The sequence below is a fragment of the Sabethes cyaneus genome, chromosome 2 (assembly GCF_943734655.1).
Source record: "Sabethes cyaneus chromosome 2, idSabCyanKW18_F2, whole genome shotgun sequence".
Lineage (NCBI taxonomy): Eukaryota > Metazoa > Arthropoda > Insecta > Diptera > Culicidae > Sabethes > Sabethes cyaneus.
Window position 1 is genome coordinate 216,509,120 of NC_071354.1, and position 10,890 is coordinate 216,520,009.

The 10,890-nt window shown below is 43.8% G+C and overlaps 1 protein-coding gene across 1 annotated transcript in view; it reads right to left on the reverse strand.

Annotated features, from left to right (window-relative positions):
• Window positions 1–7,874, reverse strand: part of LOC128736986 (myosin light chain kinase 2, skeletal/cardiac muscle-like) — a 40,369-nt gene extending 32,495 nt beyond the window's left edge. Inside the window, exon 1 of the mRNA XM_053831509.1 lies at window positions 7,028–7,874. Coding sequence (XP_053687484.1) covers window positions 7,028–7,061 — 34 coding nt within the window. The 5' untranslated portion in view covers window positions 7,062–7,874. The remainder of the gene's footprint in view (window positions 1–7,027) is intronic.
• Between the last annotated feature and the right edge of the window lie 3,016 nt (window positions 7,875–10,890).

The following is a 10,890-nucleotide window of genomic DNA, read 5'->3' on the forward strand; positions in this document are numbered from 1 at the left end:
AACAAACCGTATCTCAGCACTCTATTTTAATCCTCGTTATCTAAATTCTCGCTATAGCTTAATTATTCACTTGCGCAATGATTTTGTAATTAATTTTCATATCACATTGTTTACATTTTTTTCTTCTCTATGTGATACGGAACGTCAGACCAAGGGTCTGTCAGACTGCTCACTTTGCAAACGTCAGGCCAGGGGTCTGTCAACCAGCCTGCTTTAACAGGGGAGTGCCGTGTTGCAACACCCCCGCCCGTAACATCCAGTGTACTCCTGGTCGTTCTGGATTTACTCAATCTCCAACACTGCCAAGCACACCTCTGTACACTGCCTTCTGACATATTCGCAGCTCCCATATTCGCTTGCTGGATTCGTCCATCGGTTCGCTGGATTACCGCTTCTGCTACGCTTCTCTTCCGCCATTTGCTACACTGCGTCTTTCGCCGGCTCACCAGCACTTTAGAGGGTCCTAGGTTGTCGAAGCCTAAGCAACTGACCGGCCGAGTTTCTTGGCGACGTTTATTGTCCATTCTTCTGTCCTCGCTAGATTCTTGGTGGACTGCTATCAGCGATTCCTCAAGAGTGCAGCGATTTTTAGGCAAATCATGGAGGTCTTCTTTGCTAATCTCCTGGTGGAAACCAATATAGCAGTCTGTATCAGCTAACGTGAGGCATTTCGGTCCGTACACCGTCCACCCTAGCTTGCATCGCACTGCGATTGGCTCGTTAGCTCCACCAGCCTTCATTTCTAAGGGAGCGAAGGAGTGAATGTTGTTGAGTCCGATCAGCAGTTTCGGTTGTTCGTCATACGACTCAATCGGCAGATTTCGCATGTGTTCGTAACGTGTAGCTAGCTCGCTCGTATCCAATTTTTGACACGGCAGCAATAGTTTCTGCACAGTACGAACACTATGCAATAGCAATTTCTTATTCGCGCCCACTCCAACGCCTGACGCCCATATATTCATCCGCCGAGACTCTGTTTCTTCTCGCGTGACGTCTGCTCCCAAGTAACAATTTGAGTTTTATTACACTCTTATGATGGCAGTTAAGACCAAAATTGGTCTTGAAGACCACCATAAGAGTACAATAAAACTCACATTGTTGCTTGGGCTGTCCACCTGATCGTCAAACCCTCCTGCTCACCGGTGATGCCCAACCGATTCGCTAAGTTATTCTCCACCAATGTCACTGAAGCACCCTCGTCTAGGAACGCTAGCACTTTAATTGGCTTATTGTTACCGCTGTACAACCGCACCGGTATCATTCGGAACATAACCGACTCGCTTGACTGAATGTGCGCATTAAATCCCGACACGTTTCCGATCGGGTGCAGCAATGCATTATGCTGTTCGTTGCAATCTCCCACATTGCAGCGGATTTTAAGTCGGCATTGTCCACCGTGTTCATTTAGGCACACACAACACAATTTTTCGCGTCTCACCAGCTTTAACCGATCGGAATACGAAAGCCTTTTAAATTCTGGACAATTCCTCAGACGATGGTTCGTGTTCTGGCATACCTTGCAGGGTTTCAGGATCTTACGCTCGTTCGCCTCAATACTCAACGTATCGGATTCGTTGCCATCAAAAAATGTTCTATTCTCCATCAGCTTCACTTTAGCAGACTGTCCATTTCCGTTAGATTTGAACTCTGACTCATTGTCGAAGCTGACGTTAGCTTCACATGCATCCGCCACTATATCCATGAGGAAGTTCGTCAGGGTACGCAAGGTAACTTCCCTTTTGTGCCTCTTATACCGAACCCATTCTCGCTTATCGGGGTCGGGTAGTTTGTCGACCAAGTCCTGGATCAACAGCGGATTAACCAGATGTTGTTGAAGTCCCGAAGCTTCCAAGTGCTCACACAGCTGCTCTACCGCGTTTCCGAAGGGAATGAAACTAGCTAGCTTGTCCGATTTTGGTGACTCTAGTCTGCGGACTTTATCAAGCAGACTTTTAAGCAGTTGCTCCGGACGACCATAGTGCATACGAAGCTTTTCGATCACTCTTGGGACAGACTGCGGAAGAAGCAGCTGCCCACTGACCAAGTCTAGAGCATCGCCCGTCAGAAACTCTTGCAATCGAACCAGGTTTTCATGGTCCATATAACCGCAGATCTCGTTCGAAGCCTTGTAAGCCGCGTAAAACAGTGGCCATTCGGATGGCTTACCAGAGAACGTAGGAAGTTTGTACGCTAAGCCCCTCCTTGCTGCCAACTGTGCTTTCGTAGGCCCAATCTGCTTCTGCTCTATCATAGCGACATTGTGCGCCCTAGCCGATAATTTAGACTGATCGCTGTCACGCTCGCAATCGTCGAACTCATCTTCGGAATCCTCTCCGGCATTTCCTTCTTCAGGTTTCTTCAGCTTTTCCACTTCTGTTTCCGCGTGATCTTCGGTGACACATTCTTCAGTTCGCTCAACTTCCGGTCCAGCTCTGCTACTTGCTTCTCAAATGCCAATTGATCAGCTTTCATTCGCCTTATCTGCTCGCACTTTTCTTTGAGAACTGTTTCCCGCATCAGTCTCTTTTCTTCTTCTTCTTCCGATTGCTTCTTCCTTTCCATTTCAATCCTCTTTTTCTCCATTTCCAGCATCATTTTTCTCTCCATTTGCTTCAACATCATTTCTGCATCCAATTCCTCCTCCATCCGCTTTTGCTTTTCCTTGAGTGCTTTTATTTTCTGCTCCATACTGGAAACGCCTTTTCCCGGATCGACAGGAAATTGATCAGCTTCGTCCGTATTCTTACGGCCCTTACTCTTCCTTTTGGAAGCCTCTTTCAGCTGCTTTTTGTACTCTTGAGCCAGCTGCTGGCAAGCCGCACCCTTACAGTACCACTTAGCTGACTTTGATATGTCGACTCCTCCTACACAGCGGGAATGAAACCATTTTTCGCATCCATCACATTCTATCATTTCTTCATTGATAGTTGACGGTCCACAAATTTCGCACGGCGTCGCAGTCAAGTTCATCTCCGTTTCGTCAGCAGTAGATTCAGCATCGGAAGACGTATTTCGAGGTTGGATCGACATCTCTGTGTCCTATATGTGACACCTTCTTTTTGAGAATGTTTCGAAAGAAACCCTTTTTGTAGCAGACCTTTATTTTATGTCGCTCAAACTACAATAATTTTATCGATATTAGTCTTATAAATTATTTCATCTTAATATGTACTTACAAGAAGTGGTTCTATTAATTCCTCTAATCTGCCTATACTTTCCACTGCTGCTTCACGCTATATCGATTACAAACTACCTTAACTTTCACGTTCTGCGAAGAAACACGGTAAGTATTAATGTAAGTATTTTCCTAGGTTTTGTTCAACATACTTCTTTTACAGGAATTTTCCCGGTCGAATTTCAATTTGATTCAACAAGTAAGTAATCTCCGTCTAACTAACCTCTCTTTTACAGGTATCGCTTTGCTGCAGGTAAGTAGGTATAACTATAATTATTTTTTCACCATAACTTTTATCATTTTACTTACAGATCTATTTTGCTGTATCAAAGACAACAAACCGTATCTCAGCACTCTATTTTAATCCTCGTTATCTAAATTCTCGCTATAGCTTAATTATTCACTTGCGCAATGATTTTGTAATTAATTTTCATATCACATTGTTTACATTTTTTTCTTCTCTATCTGATACGGAACGTCAGACCAAGGGTCTGTCAGACTGCTCACTTTGCAAACGTCAGGCCAGGGGTCTGTCAACCAGCCTGCTTTAACAGGGGAGTGCCGTGTTGCAACAGGGGGGTTGTGCAGTCTCCTTTTGTCCAGCGCCTCTATGGTTCAAAGGTACAAGTACCAGCGAGCCACATGCCCTGGCGGGTGTTGTGGGTTCAAATCCGGTTATAATCTCAGATTATAGCTTGATTCGACCCATGCACCTTCCAGCATTAGACAAAAGGTAGGAGTCACAACGACAACCTGCTAAGCGTAGCTACTAATTACCCCCCCCCCCTCACCTTTCCACTCTTTCCCCTCCATTTCAAAAAACTTTTCGTTACTTTCCCCTACCGTCCTTAATCAATTGTAGAACCACCGTTTCGAAAAATAGAAAAACGTTGTTTTAATTGGCGTCTTTTTCCACCATACGTTTGGGTTTCAACGCTTTGATTCTTAGCCCAATTCTGCTAGGCTGCGTTTTTAGTCTAACGCAGAGTGCTTTCGCCGTCCCAACATTTTTAGTAATGATGTTACAGTCATCTGCGAAGATGGAGTTGGCTAGTTTTGCCTAAGATCATTCCTCTCATTTCGATGCCTGCTCGCCGGATCACACATTCAATAGCGATGTTAAATAGCATACGGGACAGTAAATTTCCTTGCTGCAACCCTTTGCATGAGTCGAAAGTTAAGGCCCAAACAGAATGCTACGTCAACGCGTCAGTCAGCGTTATTCTGACAGTTTTCCCACAGTAAGTGACGGATGCGTTGACACAGCATTCTGTTTGGCCCTTTACTCACTCTGAGTCCCAAAAAGCTCGAAAGTGCCCCAGAAACACACACGTAGTAAAATCAATCACTCTAGGGTGGTATTCACCAGTCGGATCAGTTTGTCCGAAAAATTGTCCTCGTGCATTATCTGCCTTAGCTTAGTCTGTGCGTAGCTCTTCACGGTCGACCGTATCTTATGTTGCTTTGAAATCCACAAAAATATGGAGCGTGGGCACGTTGTACTCCTGAAATTTCTAGAGCATTTTTCGGATTATGAAAATTTGATCCGTAGTAGCACGGGCTTCTATAAAGCTTGCCTGGTACTAACCTACGAAATTTGCTGCTATTGGGAATAGACGAAGGAGATTCAGCGGCGCATCCAAGCGGGAAATCGGGCCTACTTTGCCTTTCGTAAAACGCTACGATCAGGAAGCATACGCCGCCGCACGAAGCTAACAATGTACAAAACCATTATTAGACCGGTAGTTCTTTATGGACTTGAAGCCGTGACGCTGCTTACGGAGGACATACGCGCCCTTGCCGTGTTTGAGCGGAAAGTGCTGCGGACGATATTTGGCGGAGTACAAACTGAAAGCGGAGAGTGGCGGAGGCGTATGAATCACGAGCTACAGGCACTGCTTGGGGAGACTCCCATCGTACATCTAGCGAAAGTTAGCAGGCTACGGTGGGCCGGACACGTCGTAAGGATGCCGGATGACAGTGCGACGAAAATAGTCCTCTTCAACAACCCCACCGGCACCAGGAACAGGGGGGCCCAACGTGCACGATGGCTCGACCAGGTCGAAAGCGATTTGCGACTTCTGAGACGACTAGGAAACTGGCGACGAGTGGCCCAAGACCGAGTTGAATGGAGACGAGTGCTTGAAACAGCACGAGCCACCCCGGCTCTATGCTGCTGAAGAAGAAGAAGGGTTGAGGAAGCTTCATATCGTTAAGAGTCGCTCCTGATACAGGGACACACGCTCATGGCTTGTAAGGCTACTGGAACATAGGTCTTAGTAGTATCTCTACGACGAATGAAGACCAAATTCGCTTGGAGTATTCTCTAAACCTCTTTGAAACCTATAGATGGATGTCTGGTCTACTAAGAAATGTTCGTCTGTCACTTTGGCGGAGTGTACTTATTTTCAGTCGAGTCAATAGGCCGTATGAATAAAACAGTTTGCTTATTGCTTTTCCCGTGTAAATCCTATAGGAGAGTTTGCTCTAACACTTTTATTCATACGGCCTAATATGGTCATTTTACTGCTAAAAACCGTGCTTTATCACAAGTGGCAAAACAAAAACAAAAGTTTCATAGGTGTTGAATAAACAGCGAAACATGCCCCACTTTCCAAACACCGCTTGAACTTGAGAACAAGAAAAACTATATTTAAATTTAGAGTAGAAACCATCCCCATTTTATTTTTATAATCAAATTTCAAACAATTTATCAAAATATTTAATGCAAGCATCTGTATCGTACGGTCCATTATACTAGACGGAATCTTCATCGTCTGAGTACCGCTAACTATTCTAGCTCTAAATGCTTAGTAATAATTGATTTGATTTATTGGGCAATTAAATCCCGTCCAGCGGCGGCAGTTGCTGCCTGAGTGCACGCCAGGTTGGTTGTTGGCGTACCTACCTGACGAAATGAAATAGTCGCCGACAGATCAAGGATGAGCGCCTAACCACGGTTAGTAAGCAAAACGTAAAAATTTATTCACCAGCTCTGAACCCTCGCTCTGTTGGATACAATTGGGTTAAGTTCGAACGTCACATCTTAGCATTCGCTACCTACAACTGCCGCGATCCACTTTTTCATTCATTTGTCACAGTCAATTGATGACGGTTTATTCCTTGGACTACTATGTCGACGGCAGTAAAATATTTTGGTAAACAGTCAGGTGTCTGTTGCCAGGGAAAATCTGTTGGTTATATTTGAAAACACGGATTCCAGCTGACCGACGTGTTTAACCCTTGCGCTTTTAATAGTGGGTTTTGACAGCTCATCCCATCTTTGCCTCAAATAAAATAGACTACGCGCTTGATTAAGTGACGCACATTTTTGACCTCTAAATATAATTTCAATATAAATTACCAATTAAAAATTCAATCGTTAGACTACAAAAAGATAAACTGCAAGTTGAAAATAAATGTAAAATGGAAACAATTTACCATGGGTTAGCAATCAGACGAGGAAAAATATTTCTTTCTTTGCCGAATATGATTTTACTGGTCGTCATAAATCAACAGAATGTTTACTTTTATTTAGCTTACAAAACAACGCCAACAAATATTTCATCAGCGTGCGAGCAAACCACCTGCGCGCCTCCACCGGTTTTTGAATGGCGATCGATGGAAAAGCAAGGGTTTTATTGCGTTTCCTATACGTGTGTGAAAAGACTGCGAAAACTGATCGGAACTTACTCATCTGCATGTTTGAGGAACGAGATATTTGCCCCATGATTTACTACTAAATAACTCATTTTGCGCTCGTTTTACTTCATCAATTAGCGAGATTTACTGTGTATTTATGAGGTATTTGTTGCGTTCTTAAAATGAAATTTCATTTCAGCGTAAACGTACCTACTGTAGGGTAGTTTTCGTCGACCTTGATCATGATGGACTGGAAAGGACGCTGCTTCTCTTGTGCGGTTACGTCGCGATCTATCTACCAGTCGCTACGTGCAGGCAGGAATGTCGCCCAGCTCAACCCCAAAAGGTCACTTTTCACTTTTCAACACCCTCTGGTGAGGTTGAAGTTATTTTCTCATTCGAACAATTTTCCTTTCTTCTGTTGGTCTGATGGCCATTGAAGTCGTAAATTTTCAGAGTTTCTTCGTTTTTCAGCACATACACACAGAGGCACAGACACACGCACTCACGACTTAAGTGTGACGCGGAATTTTCAGCCGCAGTCGAATTTGTATATAAATTGTAACAGATGCGAGGTTTTCTTGTCCCCCGATAACCTCAGTTAGAATTCCTCTTCGGAAAGATTTATTACTCTTTCAGCTGCAGCAGAAATTATAAACAAAATCACAGTGCAAGCTGGCAATTTATTAGAAAATTTCGCGGTTCGTTTGCACTTCCGGTGCTATCCTTCTGTATGAAACTCGTTCATTCAGCTTCAACTTTTTTGGCAAACAAATGGCACAACAAACTAGCTTATCGATGGAAATCCGAGATCATAACTAATATGCGCAATGCTTTCACTTTCCTTCTTCTTACACTAACAGCTTAACAAGTTGCTCGCAGAAGTCGACTGATACGAGGTTTGGAGATTTATTTTTCAACTACCGAAACCTACATCGACACGCACAGACACAGAAACAAACGCAATAGTCGAATAATGCGATTTCAGACGAACCGAATACCGACCGAGTTGTGTGTGATCTTGAATACTTCGAACAGAAAGTGAAAATCGAAAATCGGCCAAAATCTGCGCTTCCGAAACGCGTCCGCCGTGGGAAACGCGCCAAAGTCAAGTGCTCTCGCTCGAGTGGTGCAAAAACCACTCGCGGATCGGCGAAGGGACTCTCGAACGGAAAATTTGAGAAAAGTTTCAAAAGCAGAGCAGAATAATCCACAGCGCGCCATGCCGCTGCGAGATGGAGGAGAATTTCGAGGATTCTCCCGTGCTCAACCAGCGCCAGCGCGAGGGCCACGATGTCCGCGGCACGGATGTCAACTTTGAAGTTATTACTATCGACCGGCGGACGCGAAGTGTGTGTAGGTATAACAATAGGTTGGAAATATGCGTCGTATTGCTTGATCCGGATCGGATTCTTTTCGTTCTTTCACCCTTTGTAGGCCTAACTTAAAAGTATACCTAATCTCACAACAATTCTAGTATATCATTAAATCTATTTTGAAGAAACATTGTAGTCGCCGCTCTATCGGGTTCAACCGCCGATTACAAGGATTTTTTCGGATGAAAAATGTTTTTTTAAGGTTGTACTTATTCCACAACATGAACAATGTGCTAAGTAAGATAATAAATCTTCTTTACTATTGAATTCACAACCGGAGCATTTGACGCGGCCTAAGGAAATTTTAATAAATATTGCGAATTCGTAAGTCATGGCCGCGTGAAGGGTTATTCGTATGCATCATGAAGGCTTATTTCACAGTTTTTGGCAGCGGATAGTTGATTAAATCATGGTTGTTCTCTTTTACTGCTGTGCATTTAGTAAGTATAGTAATAGTTGTGATTTTCTCAGCAACGACATCATCGATTTAAGCACTAATTATTATTGGAAGAATTGGATTGGTAGTGATGAACCTTTGAACTACAGCGGACTGGACAATAGGGAGACTTCATAACCCCCTTAAAGCGTGCGACGTACTTTAAACTCCACCAGCATCTGCGATCTACAGGGCCTCCGAGGAGAAGTGGGTTCGAATCCGGTTATAATCGGCTCCGATTATAGCTTGGTTCGATCCGCGGATACCCTAGCTTGGATCAAAAGAAGCGGTACACAATTTCTTTAGCGTGTTTAGCGTTCAATGATCCTTGCTTACTTAATTTTCCGCTCCATCTTCTTCATGCCTAGTCCCATTCTGTTGGATCCTATCAACATCTATTAGCGAATTCGTTTATTCAATCCAGGTTGGAACTGGATGAATGTTTTGTGTTTATTTGCTTCTATCTGACAGATAAAATTCATCTGATTCCAACTCAGATTGAATAAACAAATTCGCTATATGTTTCATTACTTTCTTTTACTGTCTCCTACGTTAATTGTAAAAAATTGCCGTTATAAAAATGTTATCTTAAGAATTTTTTTCGTAAAACCAGTGTAAAAATTAAAAAGAGATCGGTTGCTTTGATGCGCGAACAAGAGCGACCACTAAAAGTTTTGTGAAAACAGAAGTTATCTCTTCTTTTGACACCGTGGTTTTGTGTTACAGTGGCAAAGTAGGTTTTTCATAATAGTTTTTAGTAATCACGTGTATTTACTGCGTTGTGTTGGAGGATTTAGCAAACCAAAATTATTTGTAAAAAGACTCCAAAAATATCGTTACTACAATGGTTTCATACCTAGTTAAAGTTGCACCCAATGTAGCCGCATGCACCGTTAAGTAAGCGATCAAGTCGTTTTAAATTAACCGTTGACTACGGGTAATAGAACATCACTAGTAGAAGGTGACAGCTGACAGCTTTTGCTAAAATGACTGCCTACCAAATATTTCTGAGTAATATTACGTGCATCTAGGTTGGTAAATGGCTGGGTAATGCGTAACATCGGTACCTCGCGTACCTGCAGTTATAACATAGACCCCGCAGTGGTCATTAGTCTCTTATCCAGCAACTCCTCTCCATGCTTCCTCGTGGTACCAGCCGGAATACGAGCAACCTTGGTGGAGATCGGGTAACCAACCCCGGTGGAAGCTAAGGTCGTATACCGACAGGGAAGGAGGCACTCATGCATCTGCTGAGTGTTGGCAAAAGGAACAGCCTTGCCAGCCGTGAGAGTCTGACTCCATGTTGGAGGCGGCTCGCGACGGTGCTTGCACTGCACGGTGAATCGCCGTTTCCGTACTAGATAAGCGGATGTATTCCAGGTTAGGGGCGGCATACAACAGCGACTGATCCGGAGGGGACGGCTGACTTATGAAACGCTGTGTCTCGCCAGCTATACCCAAGACAGCAGCCCTGTCCGCGAGACTAGGCGTCGCAGCCCCAGTAAGGTAGTATGCTGAAAGAACTTTCGATAGGAGAAATTCAGGAAAGAAACTACAACCGGATAATCGGCATGGAGCCAGGCAAAAGAAAAAGGACAACGATTATTGGAAACTTGGTACTTGGAATGTCAGGACTCTACTTGAACCGGCACGTGCGGGTATCCTGGCAAGAGAGCTGCAGAAGACGAAGGTCGAGATTGCAGCCATCCAGGAAGTGCGGTGGTCGAAGACGGGAGAACGTGAATTCCGCACAGTAGATCCTATTGCGGGTACGACATTCAAGTATCACATCTACTACAGTGGCGGCGATAAAGCAGAGCATGGAGCCGGATTCGTATTACATGGAAAACAAATGAAGCGTGTCATTAAATGGAGGCCCATCAATGACCGTCTATGCGTGTTGAGAATTAAGGGCAAAATCTTTATCTACAGTCTGATAAATGTGTACGCATCGACGAACGACAAGCCCGATGACGTAAAAGAGGCGTTCTATAATCTTCTCGACAGGACATATGGGGAGTGCCCAAGACATGGCATGACTGAGAAGGATTTTTAAAACAACTATAACTTTTGAGGATACAAACAGATACAGTCAATTGACACTTGCTTTTACAGGTTTTTCGTTGTACTTTTAAATAGGAGTTGTTTGATCTGCCACCATTTGCCACCTTGGGAAATATTTAAGCTCACAGAAGTACTATTTTTCACCAAAAAAGCTCCAAATCTCCGAAACTTTAGAAAATAACATATAATAATGTTCT